General features: G+C 51.7%; 1 protein-coding gene across 1 annotated transcript; it reads left to right on the top strand.

The window, feature by feature from the left end:
* The first annotated feature begins 8,782 nt into the window (after window positions 1-8,782).
* Window positions 8,783-18,473, top strand: nadk2 (NAD kinase 2, mitochondrial). The gene is made up of 12 exons (XM_079235484.1): window positions 8,783-9,022; window positions 9,116-9,204; window positions 11,833-11,921; window positions 12,162-12,243; window positions 12,373-12,456; window positions 13,177-13,316; window positions 13,759-13,852; window positions 15,231-15,326; window positions 16,292-16,347; window positions 16,423-16,476; window positions 16,673-16,796; window positions 17,329-18,473. The coding sequence occupies exons 1-12, from the start codon at window positions 8,810-8,812 to the stop codon at window positions 17,465-17,467; spliced, it is 1,260 nt and encodes a 419-aa protein (XP_079091610.1). The 5' UTR covers window positions 8,783-8,809; the 3' UTR covers window positions 17,468-18,473.
* The last annotated feature ends 715 nt before the right edge of the window (window positions 18,474-19,188 follow it).

The raw sequence follows: 19,188 nt of genomic DNA, 5'->3' as shown, positions 1-19,188 counted from the left end.
TGGAGAGAGACTCGGGCCGCTCTACTTCGCACAGCAGAGCAGAACAGGAGATCGGCGAATCGACGGCGTGTTCCAGCCCCGGACTACCGTGTTGGTCAATTGGTGTGGCTTTCGGCCAAGGACATCCCCCTCCGCACCGAGTGTAGGAAGCTCTCCCCCAGATATGTCGGTCCTTATCCCATCATCTCCATCGTCAACCCGGTGTCGGTAAAACTTCAGCTGCCTCGTTCCATGAGAATTCACCCAGTATTTCATGTCTCTCTCCTCAAACCCGTTGTCTCCAGTCCCTTAAATCCTCCGCCTGTACCCCCTCAACCCCCCCATCTCATTGAGGGGGGCCCCGTCTACACGGTCAATCGCCTCCTGGATGTCCGCCGGCAGGGTAGGGGATATCAGTACCTGGTAGACTGGGAGGGGTATGGCCCAGAGGAACGGTGCTGGGTGCCCCGTTCTCGGATTCTTGATCCGGGGCTCATTAGAGACTACCATCGACAGAACCCTGGTAGATCCGGTGGTTCGCCAAGAGGCTCCCGTTAAGGGGGGCGTACTGTTGGATTCCCTGTCTGCTCGTCAGTCCCCACCCCCAGTTTCCGCCCACTGCCACGCCCCTCTCCTTCATCCCAGCTGTTGTGCATTGCCTTGATCACCGGCAGGTGATTTAGGGACCACTGCATACCTGGCTCATTTGTCGGGTTGTTCCAGTTCCAGTCTGGTTTGCTGCTTCAAGAGCATTGACTACAGGAGCGGTTGAGTTGCCCTCCCGACTCTGGAGCGGTGTCCGTCCGGCGTGCTTCAGGAGCATTGTTCACAAGAGCGGTTGAGTTGCCCTCCCGACTCTGGAGCGGTATCCGGCCGGCGTGCTTCAGGAACATTGTTCACAAGAGCGGTAAAGTTGCCCTCCCGACTCTGGAGCAGGGGAGGTGGATCCCCTTTTGTTCGCTGGACATTACCGGTGGTATTTGTTTGTGTCTATTCGTTGTGTTTTGTTTTTGTCGCAATAAAGTCCGCCCTAGGAACTTGAACTGCTGCGTCTGTGCATTTGGGTCCTCAACACCACACACCGCTTAACACCGTTACAGTAGTCAAGTCTACTGAAGATAAAGTCATGGACAAGTTTCTCCAGATCCTGTTGACATAAGTCCTCTTGATATATTCTTCAGGTGATAGTAGGCTGATTTTGTAATTGTCTTGATATGGCTGTCCAGGTTGAGGTCTGAATCCATAACTACACCTAGATTTCTAGCTTGGTTTGAGGTTTTTAACATTAGTGATTGAAGCTGAGCGCTGACTTTCAATCGTTCTCCTTGGGAACAAAAACAATTACTTCTGTTTTTTCTTTATTTAATTGAAAACTCTGTTACATCCAGTTATTGATTCATTCAATGCATTTAGCCAGCCCTTGTATGGGACTATAGTCCCCTGGTGATATAGTTATGTAGAGTTGTGTGTCATCTGCATAATTATGATAACACACTTTGTTGTTTTTCATAATCTGAGCCAGTGGAAGCATGTAGATGTTGAACAGAAGAGGCCCCAGTATTGAACCTTGGGGAACACCACATGTCATCCTAGTCAGCTCTGATGTGTAATTAGCTACTGACACAAAGTATTGTCGGTCCTTCAAGTAGGATTAAACCAGTTAAGTGCTGCGCCAGAGAGTCCTACCCAGACTTTCAGTCTGTCTAGTAGTATGTCATGATCAATCGTGTCGATTGCAGCACTGAGATCCAGTAATACTAAGACTGAGGTTCTGCCACTGTCTGTGTTTAAGAGGATGTCGTTGAAAACCTTAACAAGAGCAGTTTCAGTACTGTGGTGCTGACGAAAGCCGGACTGGAAGACATCAACACAGTTATTTTAGGCCAATAAGTTGTTCAGCTGTGAAAACCACATGGAAACCACTTTTTCCATTATTTTACTTAAGAATGGGAGGTTTGATATTGGTCTATAGTTTTTCAATATTTCGGGGTCTGAACTTGCCTTCTTTAGAAGTGGTTTAATAACTGCAGTTTTTAGGAATTGTGTGAAGACACCTGAGAGAAGGGATGTGTTTACAATTTGTAAAAGATCAGCAGTCATGCAGTGTGAAATATTTTTGAAAAAGTGTGTTGGTAGAATATCCAAGCAGCAGGAGGATGTGTTTAGATGTTGTATAATGTCTTCTAGGCTTCTTTGGTTAATTGAGTGAAATTGTGTCATGATATTTAAATGGATGCTATTTAAAGATGGGGACAACACATATCCTGTGGTTGCTGTGGAGCCACCGACTGCTTGTCTAATTCTCTGAATTTTATCAGCAAAATAGGAGTCAGATTGATTGCATGTCCAGGTGGATTGGAGCGTAGCCGTTACCGACACCGGAGGGTTTGTTAGCCTGTCCACGGTAGCAAATAAGGCACGTGTATTGTTTTTGTTTTTGGTTATGATGTCAGAGAAGAAGGCCTGTCTTGCATTTCTAAGTTCCAAATTATAATTGTGAAGTCTCTCTTTATAGATACCACAGTGAACCTGGATGTTAGTTTTTCGCCACCTGCGTTCAGCTTTCCGACCCTCTCTTTTCTCTATTCTGACCAGCGTGGCATTTCTCCAAGGGGATCTTTTCTTACCCGAGACAACCTTCACCTTAGTGGGTGCAATGGCATCAATAACATTTTTAACTTTAGAATTGAAGCCATCCACAAGCTCATTGACTGAGAAGCAAGAGAGGGCTGATGTGGCGCAGAACTTCTGAATAAATAGTTCACTGGTGTTTTCAGTGATGTAACACTTTGTCACAACCTTGGTTTGGACATTTGTGTGCAGGGAGATTGCACTCTCAAAGAAAACACAGGAATGATCAGAGACAGCAACCTTGGAAATGTCCAGACCTTTGGTGATGATTAGGTCTATAGTGTGCCCCTTGTTGTGGGTGGGACCTGTTACATGCTGAGTCAGGTCATAGTTATCAAGGACACCACATAGCTCTATAGACCCTCTGTCCTGGGGATTATCAACATGGATATCAAAATCACCAACAATGACAACACAATCAAAATCAATACAGATTATAGACAGCAGTTCAGTAAACTCATCAAAGAAGGTTGCACAGTATTTAGGTGGTCTGTAAATGTTGAGGAATAAAACATGCGTGGAATTGAGAGCCACAAATTCAAAGGAAGTAAAATGACCAAAAGACATCTGCTTGCATTGAAGAGACTCATTATATAAAATAGCAACTCCACCTCCTTTCTTATGCGCTCTTGTTTCACTCATGAAACTGAAGTTGGGAGGTGTTGCTTCAATAAGAACAGCTGCACTGTTATCTTGGTCTAACCAAGTTTCGGTTAAAAACAAAAAATCAAGTTTTCAAGTTTGAGAAAGAGGAGACGGAGCGGGAGCACAGAGGCCCATCGCAGAGTCAAGGTGAAAAAAGAGTAAACGAGAGTGAGCATCAGACTGGGGAAAAAAAGAGGAAATATGATGACAATTATCTGGGTCTGGGCTTCACTTGGATTGGCGATGCAGATTGCCCGAAGCCACAGTGCATGTTGTGCAGTGAGGTTCTGGCTAACAGCTGTCTGAAGCCTCTTATTTGCGCCGCCACCTGAACACCAAGCATGCCAGTGCAAGTCAGAAGCCCCTTACATTTTTTAGATCAAAATTGAAAGAGTTACAAAACAGCCAAAAACAATTGCAGTCTCATTCATGTGTTGGGTCTACACCAGGGATTCCCAAAGTGTGGTGCGCACCCCTGGAGCCTCCTCTTTTTATTTATATCTGTTTCTGAGCCTATGTGCCACTCTTTGTTCTTTACGTGGCTTACTGTGTTTAAGTAAATAAATGTGAAATGCAATCTGCCTCTGAGCCTGTGCGTGTGTCCTCGCCATCCTTATTGCTCTTTAAAAGTGACGCCTTGTGTAACTGACATTTATACATTGGACTAAATCTTGTAACAAACGCCACGCGCGAGCAAACAGTTCTCGCATTGGTCCGATTTCATGCGGCTATAAATAGGCTCTGTTGCGTTTTTTCAAGGTGTGGGGGATTGGGGGTGCGTGAACCCGGTCGGGATGTAGAAGGGGGTGCGTGGCCTAAAAAGTTTGGGAACCGCTGTTGTAGATAATCAGTGGTGTCATTAACCTTGTAGTCCGGACTCAAAAGATATCAATCAATGTCTTTATCAGGTCGTGTAGATAGAGGATGGTTGTGGAGATGTTGTGGAGGTGGGGGAGGGGCACGGCGCTTTAACTTCGGTGTTTGCGTCAAAGCACTTAGAACCAGTGACGGAGGTCTCGCTGGAGGGGTTTCAGCACAGGAAGTGGGAGTGCGCAGGGGAGTGAGTTTGGTTCCAGCAATGACCATCTCGTTCATGCGGTCAGTGAACTCCATGAGTGGGGAGGATGGGGAGGAGGGAGAGAGTAGAGAGGAGAGGGACCTGGATGAAGTGTGGGGGGTGGAAGTAGGTGCTGGTGAGGAAGGTTTTAGTCCGCACACACATGTCCTCACAGTGTTAGAGAGGGTCCAGGTCCATCACAGTCTGGAGCACATGTTAGTGTCTGCCTGGAGGTGAGAAGGAGAACCAGACCGAGAGTCCCGAAGCCACCCAGGGAACAGAGGGGTCCAGTTTGGTCCCTGCTAGGACACAACATGTCCTGGCTCACAAAACGCTGTTATCTGTTCATTGGTAAACCACTTGTGCCCATTGCTCTGTCATTAGCTTGGAGCTACAGAGAGGTTTAATGGTGCGTGGTCTGAAAAAGGTCCCACGGCTCCTGAAGCCCAGTGCGGTGCCTTCAGGCGCTGTGGGACGGCTTGAATCCAGTTCCTGTGTCACTGAACTGTGAACGGCTGCTGCTGTGACCTCATGTCACGACCATACTGCAATGCACTTTATACACTGATTGTGCGATACCGCTATCATATGTTTGTACCTTATTTTTGTGCAACACTCTTATATGTTGTGCCTTATTTTGTTTACCTTAAGTTTATTGTAATGTTGTGTGTTAGAGGACCCAGCAAAACAAGCTTTTCATTGTACAGAGTAACTCTGTTATCTGTACATATGACAATACAAATATCTTGAATCTTGAATCTTGTCAAAACTTTGTTTTGTTTATTTCTTTCATTTAATGACATTCTATTAAGGTTGGGTTTGCCTCATTTCTGAGGTCATTGTTATTTTCCGTTGATATTTACGCGGTTGCGTGGGAACTTACGTGCGTCGCTTCACGTCACGCAGCCTCGCGCAGGCTGCTGGTGCAGGCTGGTGGTGCATGCTGGTGGTGGTGCAGGCTGGTGGTGCAGGCTGGTGGTGCAGGCTGATGGTGGAGGCTGGTGGTGGTGCAGGCTGTTGGTGCAGGCTGGTGGTGGAGCAGGCTGGTGGTGGTGCAGGCTAGTGGTGGTGCAGGCTGGTGGTGGTGCAGGCTGCTGGTGGTGGTGCAGGCTGGTGGTGCAGACTGCAGGCTAATGGTGGAGGAGGCTGGTGGTGGTGCAGGCTGCAGGCTGGTGGTGGAGGCTGGTGGAGCAGGCTGGTGGTGGTGGAGGGTGGTGGTGGAGCAGGCTGGTGGTGGAGCAGGCTGTTGGTGCAGGCTGGTGGAGCAGGCTGGTGGTGGTGGAGGGTGGTGGTGGAGCAGGCTGGTGGTGGAGCAGGCTGTTGGTGCAGGCTGGTGGAGCAGGCTGGTGGTGGTGGAGGGTGGTGGTGGAGCAGGCTGCTGGTGGAGCAGGCTGGTGGTGGTGGAGCAGGCTGTTGGTGCAGGCTGTTGGTGCAGGCTGGTGGTGGTGCAGGCTGGTGGTGGTGCAGGCTGCTGGTGCAGGCTGGTGGTGGTGGTGCAGGCTGGTGGAGCAGGCTGGTGGTGGTGCAGGCTGCTGGTGTAGGGTGGTGGTGCAGGCTGCTGGTTCAGGCTGCTGGTGGTGGTGCATGCTGGTGGTGGTGCAGGCTGGTGGAGCAGGCTGATGGTGGAGCAGGCTGGTGGTGGAGCAGGCTGGTGGTGGTGCATGCTGGTGGTGGAGCAGGCTGGTGGTGCAGCAGGCTGGTGGTGGTGCATGCTGGTGGTGGAGCAGGCTGTTGGTGGAGCAGGCTGGTGGTGCAGGCTGGTGGTGGTGCAGGCTGGTGGTGCAGGCTGCAGGCTGGTGGTGGAGCAGGCTGGTGGTGGTGCAGGCTGCAGGCTAGTGGTGGTGCAGGCTGGTGGTGGTGCAGGCTGCTGGTGGTGGTGCAGGCTGGTGGTGCAGGCTGCAGGCTGGTGGTGGAGGAGGCTGGTGGTGGTGCAGGCTGGTGGTGCAGGCTGCTGGTTCAGGCTGCTGGTGGTGGTGCAGGCTGGTGGTGGTGCATGCTGGTGGTGGTGCAGGCTGGTGGAGCAGGCTGATGGTGGAGCAGGCTGGTGGTGGAGCAGGCTGGTGGTGGTGCATGCTGGTGGTGAAGCAGGCTGGTGGTGGAGCAGGCTGGTGGTGGTGCATGCTGGTGGTGGAGCAGGCTGTTGGTGGAGCAGGCTGGTGGTGGTGGAGGGTGGTGGTGGAGCAGGCTGGTGGTGGAGCAGGCTGGTGGTGGTGGAGGCTGGTGGTGGTGGAGCAGGCTGTTGGTGCAGGCTGGTGGAGCAGGCTGGTGGTGGTGCAGGCTGCTGGTGGTGGTGCAGGCTGGTGGTGCAGGCTGCAGGCTGGTGGTGGAGCAGGCTGGTGGTGGTGCAGGAAGAACATGTGCGTCGCTTCACGTCATGCAGCCTGGTGGTGGTGGAGGCTGGTGGTGGTGGTGCAGGCTGCTGGTTCAGGCTGCTGGTGGTGGTGCAGGCTGGTGGTGGTGCAGGCTGGTGGTGCAGGCTGGTGGTGGTGCAGGCTGGTGGTGGTGCAGGCTGGTGATGGAGCAGGCTGGTGGTGCAGGTTGGTGGTGGTGCAGGCTGGTGGTGGTGCAGGCTGGTGGAGCAGGCTGGTGGTGGTGCAGGCTGGTGGTGCAGGCTGGTGGTGGTGCAGGCTGCAGGCTGGTGGTGGAGCAGGCTGGTGGTGGTGCAGGCTGGTGGTGGTGCAGGCTGGTGGTGGTGCATGCTGGTGGTGGTGGTGCAGGCTGGTGGTGGTGCATGCTGGTGGTGGTGGTGCAGGCTGGTGCTGGTGCAGGCTGGTGGTGGTGCATGCTGGTGGTGGTGCATGCTGGTGGTGGTGCAGGCTGGTGGTGCAGGCTGGTGGTTGAGCAGGCTGGTGGTGGAGCAGGCTGTTGGTGCAGGCTGGTGGTGCAGGCTGCAGGCTGGTGGTGGAGCAGGCTGGTGGTGGTGCAGGCTGGTGGTGGTGCAGGCTAGTGGTGGTGCAGGCTGCTGGTGGTGGTGCAGGCTGGTGGTGCAGACTGCAGGCTGATGGTGGAGGAGGCTGGTGGTGGTGCAGGCTGCAGGCTGGTGGTGGTGCAGGCTGATGGTGGAGGAGGCTGGTGGTGGTGCAGGCTGCAGGCTGGTGGTGGTGCAGGCTGGTGGTGGAGGCTGGTGGAGCAGGCTGGTGGTGGTGGAGGGTGGTGGTGGAGCAGGCTGGTGGTGGAGCAGGCTGTTGGTGCAGGCTGGTGGAGCAGGCTGGTGGTGGTGGAGGGTGGTGGTGGAGCAGGCTGGTGGTGGTGCAGGCTGGTGGTGGTGGAGGGTGGTGGTGGAGCAGGCTGGTGGTGGTGGAGGGTGGTGGTGGAGCAGGCTGGTGGTGGTGCAGGCTGGTGGTGGTGGAGGGTGGTGGTGGAGCAGGCTGGTGGTGGTGCAGGAAGAACAGGAGGCTTGATGGAGATGAGCCAGTTCTGCGCAGAACCGATCAATGTGCAATGCATGCTGGGTAGATTTGTGTCCGGCGCCATCTTGTGTTGTTTTGCGACATGTAAAATAAACGAGACACGACTTGTGTTCTCAACTGAAGGAATTGTCTTTTACTTTAAAATGCAAGTTCCTCAGTGTAATACTTAACGCTGGATTGTTGACCATTAGTCTCATGTTTAATCTGAAAACATATCTTGTGTGGTTGTTAATAATAAATCTTATTTATACAACACATATCTAAACCAGTAGTAATGTATTTCACAGGCAGACATTAATAGAACAAAGGATGCAGCTACACACACATTTCTACATACATATATATTTATAAACCAAACGTGATCTGTAAACTACAAGTAGACAAAAGATCTGAACTAACAGGAAGTCATGTGTTCTGTGACTTCCTGTGTTTACTTTGAAGGCTGAACACTGTCTGACTGAATCACAGTTTGTTCCGCTCCTGCTTCTCTCTGGACTCCAGAGAGAAGCTCGTTCAACGAGCCGGATGTCTGCTCGTCCTGTGTGACCTTTCCGCTCTTTTATGGGACCGTGAACGCATCAGGAAACACGAGCTGCTCCGTCGCTGCACGTTACGTAACCTACGTGCAGGCTGCGTGGGAACTTACGTACGTCGCTTCACGTCACGTAGCCTACGGGAGCTTACGCACGGTGTAGCAGTGCCCGCTGTGTCGCGTGCTCTAGCTCGTGTTTAGAAGCGGTCTGACCCAGTTCAGGAGGAAGAGCTCAGGAGGAAGAGTTCAGGAGGAAGAGTTCAGGAGGAAGAGTTCAGGAGGAAGAGTTCAGGAGGAAGAGTTCTCCCAGCCCGAACTTTGAGAAGAGTGACGCTAACTACGGTAGCTTCGTACGATCAGCTGGTAACGTAACGCGCTCAGCCACCTCTCCAAATACGCACGAGAGGAGCTAGACCCAGTGAGCTAGACCCAGTGAGCCGTGTACGCGCTCCAGAGTCCTCTGCCCGCCCGGGCCGCCGCGGACCCTCCGTGGTTGCTGGTCGTGTGTCCGGCGTCTGTGAATGCACAATACAGGACTGACGCACGCACAGGAGAATGAGTCGTCGCTCGGCGGTGAACCTGGTGCGTCTCGGGACTCGAGCCGCCAGCCTGCTGTACGGAAACCCGCTGCGGCGCGTGCACACCGCGCAGCCCGTCGCGGGCTTCAAACCCGAGAAAGTAGCGGTTGTTACCAAGACAACGCGATATGAGTTCGAGCAGCAGCGGTACCTGTACGCGGGCCTGTCCGAGGAGGACCTCACGCAGCTGGTGGGTCCAGTCAGGCATGGAGGAAGATCTCCAGTGTGTGTGTGGGTGCTGTTGTATTTATTGGTGTGTTTGTGTGTGTCTGTGTGTTTGCAGCTGGCTATGAAGGGCTCCAGCTACAGCGGCCTGCTGGAGAGACACAACATCCACACCAGCAACGTGGAGCACGTCGTGAGGAGCCTACGGTGAGAAAAAACGAAATCACAGGGGCCAAGGCCCAGGGCCTGCATCTCAGGGGTCAGGGCCCGCATCACAGGGGCCCAGGGCCCGCATCACAGAGGTCAGGGGCCCGCATCACAGGGGCCAGGGCCCGCATCACAGGGGTCAGGGCCCGCATCTCAGGGGCCCAGGGCCCGCATCACAGGGGTCAGGGCCCGCATCACAGGGGTCGGTGGCCCGCATCACAGGGCCCAGGGCCCGCATCACAGGGGTCAGGGGCCCGCATCACAGGGGTCGGTGGCCCGCATCACAGGGCCCAGGGCCCGCATCACAGGGGTCAGGGGCCCGCATCACAGGGGTCGGTGGCCCGCATCTCAGGGGCCAGGGCCCGCATCTCAGGGGCCCAGGGCCCGCATCACAGGGGTCGGGGGCCCGCATCACAGGGGTCAACAACAATGGGTATTCAATTAAGTATAAGATAAAGTGCTCAGACAAATAGATAACGTTAATGTAAGTGTATGTTAAAGTGACATGAGTGTTTAAATATGAAGTGTGCAGGGGAGTGACCGGTAAGAAGAAATAGTCCTGGGGGTGACAGAATCAGTGAGTGGGGGACTCGGGCTGTGTTGATGAGCCCGACTGCCGACGGTAAAAAACAGTTAGTGTGGCATGAGGTCTTGGTCCTGATGGAGCGTGAGGTCTTGGTCCTGATGGACTGTGAGGTCTTGGTCCTGATGGAGCGTGAGGTCTAGGTCCTGATGGACTGTGAGGTCTAGGTCCTGATGGACTGTGAGGTCTAGGTCCTGATGGACTGTGAGGTCTTGGTCCTGATGGACTGTGAGGTCTTGGTCCTGATGGACTGTGAGGTCTAGGTCCTGATGGACTGTGAGGTCTTGGTCCTGATGGACTGTGAGGTCTAGGTCCTGATGGACTGTGAGGTCTTGGTCCTGAAGGAGCGTGAGGTCTTGGTCCTGATGGACTGTGAGGTCTTGGTCCTGATGGACTGTGAGGTCTTGGTCCTGATGGACTGTGAGGTCTAGGTCCTGATGGACTGTGAGGTCTTGGTCCTGAAGGAGCGTGAGGTCTTGGTCCTGATGGACTGTGAGGTCTTGGTCCTGATGGACTGTGAGGTCTTGGTCCTGATGGACCTCAACCTCCTGCCAGAGGGATGGGACTCAAACAGGTTGTCCAGGGTGAGAGGGGTCAGCTAGGATCTTTCTAGCTCGCTTCAGAGTCCTGGAAGCGAACAAGTCCTGGAGGGACGGCAGATTGCAGCCAATCACCTCTCAGCAGAGCGGATGATGCGCTGCAGCCTGGCCTTGTCCTTGGCAGTGGCTGCGGTGTGCCAGACGGTGATGGAGGAGCAGAGGATGGACTCAACAATGGCAGTGTAGAATTGCACCATCATTTTCTTTGGCAAGTTGAATTTCTTCAGCTGCCTCAGGAAGAACATCCTCTGCTGGGCCTTCTTAGTGATGGAGCTGATGTTCAGCTCCCACTTGAGGTCATGGGTTATGATGGAGTCCAGGAAGCGGAAGGACTCTACAGCGTCAACGGGGGAGTCACACAGGATGAGAGGGGGGGTGGGGCTGCATTCTTTCTGAAGTCCACAACCATCTCCACTGTCTTCAGAGCGTTGAGCTCCAGGTTGTTCTGGCTGCACCAGGTCTCCAGGTGGTCAGTCTCCCACCTGGAGGCAGACTCGTCCCCACCAGAGATGAGTCCAATGAGGGTGATGTCATCCGCGAACTTCAGGAGCTTGACGGAGCCTGAGACGTGTTTCCCCAGCTTCATGTGCTGCTTCCTGTCATGCAGGAAGTCTGTGATCCACCTGCAGGTGGAGTCGGGCACGTGCAGCTGGGAGAGCTTGTCCTGCAGCAGAGACGGGATGATGGTGTTAAAGGCAGAGCTGAAGTCCACAAACAGGATCCTGGCGTAGGTTCCTGGAGTCCAGATGCTGGAGGATGTGCTGGAGGGCCATGTTGACAGCATCGTCTACAGACCTGTTGGCCCTGTAGGCGAACTGCAGAGGGTCCAGGAGTGGGTCAGTCAGGGTTTTGAGGTGGGACAGGACCAGGTGCTCAAAAGACTTCATGACCACAGACCTGTAGTCATTGAGTCCTGTGATCCTGGGTTTCTTGGGGATGATGGTGGAGGCCTTGAAGCAGGCTGGTACGTGATGGTGGAGGCCTTGAAGCAGGCTGGTACGTGATGGTGGAGGCCTTGAAGCAGGCTGGTACGTGATGGTGGAGGCCTTGAAGCAGGCTGGTGCGTGATGGTGGAGGCCTTGAAGCAGGCTGGTACGTGGCATGTCTCCAGGGAGGTGTTGAAGATCTCAGTGAACACTGGAGACAGCTGATCAGCGCAGTGCTTCAGGGTGGAGGGGGAGACGGAGTCCGGGCCGCTGCTTTGCGGGGGTTCTGCTTTTTAAAAAGCCTGTTGACGTCCCTCTCCAGAATAGAGAGAGTCGTCACTGGGGAGGGGGGGGCCAGGGCCCGCATCACAGGGATCAGGTGCCCGCATCACAGGGAGCCGGGCCCAAGGCCCGCATCACAGGGAGCCGGGCCCAAGGCCTGCATCACAGGGAGCCGGGCCCAGGGCCCGCATCACAGGGAGCTACTCCTAAAACATGTTTTCTACTTCCTCCGTTGCAGGAGAGAAGGCATGGAGGTCCGGGTGGTGAAGAGAGGAGAGTATGATGAAGAAGTGGTGCGATGGGCAGACGCCATCATCTCTGCTGGAGGTAGGGCTTCATCCTGAGACATTGACAGTATGTAGGAATACATGCCCTTCATTCCAGGATATTCAAAATGTGTAAATGTTGTCTTTTATGCTTAATATCTCTACATCTGAATAAAAGAGTCTCCGGTGTATAGAATGGACTTTAACTTGTTCAACGCAGGGTCAAAAGGTCCCCCGAACAAAAGCTTCAACACATGCAAGTACACAATACAAGTTCTCTAACTGCAGTTTGTTTTGTTAGGTGATGGGACAATGCTACTGGTTGCCAGTAAGGTTTTAAGCAACGACAAACCAGTTGTTGGCGTTAACACAGACCCTGAGAGGTAAAACACTGAGAAGGGCTTAGAACAAATGTACTGGGGCTCTTGTCTACCAGCGCTTGTCATGTCATTACTCCACGTTGGTCCTCTTCGACCCTTTGTATTCATTACCTTGCTCTCTCTCAACTGAAGGTCAGAAGGTCACCTATGCCTGCCGGTGCACTACACTCATGCCTTCCCAGAGGCGCTGGGGAAGCTCTGCCGTGGTGAGTTCAGGTGCGTATTTACCCACAAACAATCCTGTGACTTCCTGCTAGTGAGCATGCTGTCCTGTCCCGTACCTTCAACCAGGTTGTCCCGCCCATTAGTGACAACTTCTAAGCAACCTTACTACCAAAAACATACATGTATTAGTAATCCAATTGTCATTAGCTTGGAGTTCCAGAGAGGTTTAATGGTGTGACTCAGTGTAGAGACAAATTGCTAATGTTCCTATTTTCACTATGTAGTTGTGATGACAACCCTCAATCAGTGTGACTCCAACACAATATCATGGCTTGAATACATTTAGATTGTTTTAGTCTGGAACATGTGAGAACATATAAGGACACACTTAAAGGAGCCCTCAGGTTTGTGGCCCTTGGGTTTGTGGCCCTGAGACTTTAGAAACGGCTGTAGATGTCTGCGTTGACTCAGGTGGACCTGAGAGAAATTACTTTTAAACATTTTTATTAGTAGAAAAGTGAGAACAAAAAAGTACATTATCACTCGTATACAAGCCAAGAAGTTCAGTAAGACTGAGGAGAATAATGGTTATCAGATTTGAATGAGAAGGCTGCATTACAAACTGACTTGAATTTTAAAGACGGACACATAATATAGACGTTGGGAGTCTATTGAAAATATGCTGTGAGAATCGGGCGTGGTCCAGCGGGCGCGGTCCAGGTCCAGCAGGCGTGGTCCAGAAGACGGTCCCTCACCCTGGTCTGTGTGCAGGTGGCTGTGGCGGCAGAGGATCCGGGTGCACCTGGAGGGCACCGGCATCAACCCCTCCTCCGTGGACCTCCACGAACAGCAGCTGAGCCTGGAGCAGCACAGCCAAGCTCACCGCATCACCACCATGGACAGCCGGAGGAGTAGGTGTTGTTAAGTTTACATCAAGTTTTTAGCTACATCATCTGAAATACAAATATGCAGAATCGGTCTGTCTGTCTTGAGTGACGAGGTTTAAACTGTAACTAGATCAACTGATGTTCCAACAGTGCTGCTACACTACCTTCTCTTTCCATAGTGAGGTCTGAAGAGGAGCTTTGCTAAAGTTCATTCCAGCTTGTTCTAGGCTGCTTTTATTGTAGAAACAGGAAGCAGCTTCCAGTCTCTTTTCCCAATGAATGTTGATTTCTTTCTTCTTATTCATTCTTATTACTCGGAGGAGCTTGGTCTCTTTCTGTTGAACCACTGATCAGCGCTTTGATCTCATCCACTGAACTCTAACATCGACAGAGTCGACTGGACAATGACATTCTGAACAGCACTGCATCTGTAAATGGAAGTTTGTGTTCTCTTGTTCTACTTCAGGGACAGGAACACTACATGACAGCTTCTCCAAGACTAGTCTGCTACCTATTAGAAGCCTGAATGAAATCTTCATCGGAGAGTCTCTGTCCTCCAGGTACGAAGCTCATTACTGTCCCTAACCCTGCTGTCCCTAACCCTACTGTCCCTAACCCTGCTGTCCCTAACCCTACTGTCCCTAACCCTACTGTCCCTAACCCTACTGTACCTTACCCTACTGTACCTTACCCTACTGTACCTAACCCTGCTGTCCCTAACCCTACTGTCCCTAACCCTACTGTCCCTAACCCTACTGTACCTTACCCTACTGTACCTTACCCTACTGTACCTAACCCTGCTGTCCCTAACCCTACTGTCCCTTACCCTACTGTCCCTAACCCTACTGTCCCTAACCCTGCTGTCCCTAACCCTACTGTACCTTACCCTACTGTCCCTAACCCTACTGTCCCTAACCCTACTGTCCCTTACCCTACTGTCCCTAACCCTACTGTCCCTTACCCTACTGTCCCTAACCCTACTGTCCCTAACCCTGCTGTCCCTAACCCTACTGTACCTTACCCTACTGTATCTAACCCTGCTGTCCTTGTGTCTGCATGTCTTAGCCCTCGTTAGTCCCTAACCCTGCTGTCCCTTACCCTACTGTATCTAACCCTGCTGTCCCTTACCCTACTGTATCTAAACCTGCTGTCCCTAACCCTGCTGTCCCTAACCCTGCTGTCCCTAACCCTACTGTATCTAACCCTGCTGTCCTTGTGTCTGCATGTCTTAGCCCTCGTTAGTCCCTAACCCTGCTGTCCCTAACCCTGCTGTCCCTTACCCTACTGTATCTAACCCTGCTGTCCTTGTGTCTGCATGTCTTAGCCCTCGTTAGTCCCTAACCCTGCTGTCCCTAACCCTGCTGTCCCTAACCCTACTGTATCTAACCCTGCTGTCCCTTACCCTGCTGTCCCTAACCCTGCTGTCCCTAACCCTGCTGTCCCTAACCCTGCTGTCCCTAACCCTACTGTACCTTACCCTGCTGTCCCTAACCCTACTGTATCTAACCCTGCTGTCCCTAACCCTGCTGTCCCTAACCCTGCTGTCCCTAACCCTGCTGTCCCTTACCCTGCTGTCCCTAACCCTGCTGTCCCTAACCCTGCTGTCCCTAACCCTGCTGTCCCTAACCCTGCTGTCCCTAACCCTACTGTACCTTACCCTGCTGTCCCTAACCCTGCTGTATCTAACCCTGCTGTCCCTTACCCTACTGTTTCTTACCCTGCTGTCCCTAACCCTGCTGTTTCTTACCCTGCTGTATCTAACCCTGCTGTCCCTTACCCTACTGTATCTAACCCTGCTGTCCCTAACCCTACTGTCCTTGTGTCTGCATGTCTTAGCCCTCGTTAGTCCCTCACCCTGCTCACCAGGGAAGCCTCGTTCTTCTGCAGAAGAAGTTGAACTCCTTCACAGCCCTCGTTCACTAACCTCTTGCTCCTCAGGGCGTCCTACTATGAGATCTCTGTGGACGACGGCCCGTGGGAGAAGCAGAAGAGTTCAGGACTCAGCATCTGTACAGGAACAGGATCCAAAGCCTGGTAAATACTCAACTTTCACCGTAATATGAAATGTTTCACTAGTGTCTAATCCTCATCCAGTGTTTATTTGAAGTTTGAAATTAAGTGCCTAAGAGACAGTCTCAGACTCTCAGCAGACTTTCTGACGGCATTAGAGCATCCTGGTTATAAATTCTTGTTCCTGTTACCGGATCCGATATCGGCTGATGCTGCTTTAAAGCTAAGCCCTGCCTCCTTATGATGAACATTACATGGGCCTTTAGTTGGATTTAAGGAATTCAGTTTTTGTTGTTTTTCCTTAATTTCCTAAATCGACAAATGAAACGTAAAGAAATACTTTGCCTTTTAGGCCTGAGTGGCATCCATCTTCTCCTTCAGCTCTACTCTTCTGTTCCAGTAATCAGGCATCTGAAGCTTTAATACTGGAACGTGGCAGCGTGTCAGGAGCCATTTCTCTTCCCTGAAAAGCCGTACAAACAGTGTGTACATCCCAAGCCTCTCATTGGTCCGCTCCTCGCTTGAACCAGCAGGTTCTGGGCTCCATCTTGACGGCGTCCCAAAGCTCTGAGGAGCCATGAGCGAGGAAGCACCACTATTGATCACTGTACTAATACTTCAAACACTTCCTGGACAGGAAGTGTTTGAAGTATTAGTACAGTGATCAATAGTCTCTCCAGCTGTTGAAGCCGACTGACAGCTGATCTGCGTCATTAGAAACAAACGGTTCATTTCTCTTGAAACATGTTTTCATTTCCTCTCCTTGAATGGTTTCAAGGAAAAGACGCAAGTGAAGGAAGCGTGGATGCAAGAAAGAGGCTTGTGCTGTACCAGTGTGTTCTGAGATGCAGCAGGAAGTCAAGAGGCCGTCATGTCTTGGTGTTTCCTCAGATGTTCATGGTGCTTTGATCAGTGGACTGGTTGAGTCCTGATGACTTCATAAGATCCCTAAATGTGCTGACTCATCCTGTGTTCTCCGTCTTGGTCAGGTCATATAACATCAACAAACTTGCTGAGCAAGCTGTGGAGGAGGTTCTACAGATCGGTACGTCTGTCTGCAGGTTGTCATGTTAAAATGTAAATGAAGCCCGTCTTTAAAGACCACCGTGTCCTTTTCCAGGAAAGTCTCAAGCGGGTCTGGATGTCCCGCTTCATCGTGACATCATTGAAAAGGGTAATGATAACCCTCCATTTATGTTTGAGCCGCACATATCCTGCCACTGTTTGAAGTGACGTGTGTGTGTGTGTGTGTGTGTGTGTGTGTGTGTGTGTGTGTGTGTGTGTGTGTGTGTGTGTGTGTGTGTGTGTGTGTGTGTGTGTGTGTGTGTGCGCGTGCGCGTGCGTGTGTGTGTGCGTGTGCGTGTGCGCAGTTACTGATGAATACAACGAGTCTCTGGTGTTCCGTCCGGATGACACCCATTTGTTGTACAGCATCAGGGAGCCCATCGTCAACCGGGTGTTCTCCAGCAGCCGGCAGAGAGGCTTCGCCAGCAGGTCAGTGATGCTCCTCACGTAGTCCAACACTACGCTGAGTCCGTTACAAGGTTCTGATGTCCAGAGTCCGTTATACGGTTCTTATGTCCAGAGTCCTGTTACAGTGTTCTGATGTCCAAAGTCCGTTATACGGTTCTGATGTCCAGAGTCCCGTTCCAATGTTCTGATGTCCAGAGTTCTGTTACAGTGTTCTGATGTCCAGAGTTCTGTTACAGTGTTCTGATGTCCAAAGTCCGTTATACGGTTCTTATGTCCAGAGTCCCGTTCCAATGTTCTGATGTCCAGAGTTCTGTTACAGTGTTCTGATGTCCATAGTTCTGTTACAGTGTTCTGATGTCCAGAGTCCCGTTCCAATGTTCTGATGTCCAGAGTTCTGTTACAGTGTTCTGATGTCCAGAGTTCTGTTACAGTGTTCTGATGTCCATAGTTCTGTTACAGTGTTCTGATGTCCAGAGTTCTGTTACAGTGTTCTGATGTCCATAGTTCTGTTCCAATGTTCTGATGTCCAGAGCCATGTTCTGATGTGCTTCAGGGTGTCGGTCCGCTCGCGGTGCTGGGACGCCTGCATGGTGCTCGACGGTGGGACTTCATTCGAGTTCAACGATGGCGCCATCGCTACAATCAGCATGAGTGAGGAGGACCGGCTCCGGACGGTGGTCCTCGAACACTGAGACGAGTCCACAGTCCCTTCAGAGCTTTGAGTCCACGGTCCCTTCATCGCACAAGACGAGTCCACAAGTTGCTTTTCATGCCTGAAAGAAGGGTGTCATTGTTACCATAGTTTTATTAAATGTGTGCATTTGTACAAGTATTTTCAAATCACATTTTGTGGGTGGGTGTGTGGGGGTTTGGCTCAGCACATGAAATTATAGATTTTCAGAAGTGTAATTGGTGCTTGTTTAGCGGGTTCTATGGTGAACTGTCTCACTAAAGATATTTTTGTAACGTAGCTTGTATTTAGTTCTAGCTGTTTGAACCATTTGACTTGGGGAGGAATGAACTGCCATAAACCCTCCACGCTTCACGGGGCCATGAGTCGGGTCAGGAGTTTCAGTTGGACCCTCAGGACCTAAAGCCCAGCGTGCCCACAATCTGGACCCAACTAGATCTCAAAGTGAAACGATGTTGAACCCGTGGACACTAAAGGCTCGAATCATGCTCCATGTGGGCTGCATGCTGGTTAGCGGCTAGCTAGCACACTGGTTAGCGGCTAGCACGCACGCTGGTTAGCGGCTAGCACGCACGCTCGTTAGCGGCTAGCTAGCATGCTGGTTAGCGGCTAGCTAGCACGCTGGTTAGCGGCTAGCTGGCTGGCTGGCACGCTGGTTAGCGGCTGGCTGGATGGCACGCTGGTTAGCGGCTGGCTAGCTGGCACGCTGGTTAGCGGCTAGCTGGCACGCTGGTTACCTGCTGACATTCTAAGGACAGCATGTTGGGCCAACATGGTGGTAGTTGTAAGGATTCAAATATTGAATATGAATATCACAGGTCTCTTGTCTACGCATGTCATTCTGTCACCTTATGACACCAACCTGCCCTGGACGGGTTCTTTTTGAGGACTAGTTTACAAAACCATCAGGAGGTTGTAATATGCCGCGTGCCAAAGGCAGTGTTCCTCATCAATATCATGTCAGTATGTTGGGATGTGTTGTGTATTTTCAATCGGATAAAGTGGTATGAAACAAATGTGTGTGTGTGTGTGTGTGCGCGTGTGTGTGTGTGCGTGCTTATTTAAACTCATTACTGCCTCCTTCACCCACGTAGACTTATTACTGTTGCAGCGTTAACGGAGCGGCTTGAGTACTGAAGGTAGTTCTGATGTTGACAGCGATGCTAACCACAGTACCGACTCTGGAAGCCGATGCTAACCACAGTACCGACTCTGGAAGCCGATGCTAACCACAGTACCGACTCTGGAAGCCGATGCTAACCACAGTACCGACTCTGGAAGCCGATGCTAACCACAGTACCGACTCTGGAAGCCGATGCTAACCACAGTACCGACTCTGGAAGCCGACGCTACTGTTGATTTTAAATCGGTACATTTCTCTAGCCCTAAACATTTGCAGGAGTAAGTGCATGTCTCAACAATTGGTACAAACATAATCTATGACCTCATCTCTCAAAAGTCAATATGGATGTCAACGAGTGTCTGTGGCATCAGAGGTGTCATTGTTTTATGGTCTGATTGTGTCATGTAAAGACTAGACTACTTCAACAGGTGCACATTAGTCGCTGTGGCCCCGCCCACCACGCGGCTCATTCAGCGGTTCCTCCTTCTGCCTCACTTTCTTCTTCTTAGTGAAAGTCCAGACTCACCTGAGAGCGGCTCCTCAGTTCAGGACACTACAGTCTAATATATATCAAATATGCTGGACGGGTTATGATAACT

This window comes from Taurulus bubalis (genome assembly GCF_910589615.1).
Source record: "Taurulus bubalis genome assembly, chromosome: 19".
NCBI classification, from domain to species: Eukaryota; Metazoa; Chordata; class Actinopteri; order Perciformes; family Cottidae; genus Taurulus; species Taurulus bubalis.
The sequence above is the reverse complement of the archived record's forward strand: the minus strand, read 5'-3'. Positions and strand labels throughout refer to the sequence as shown.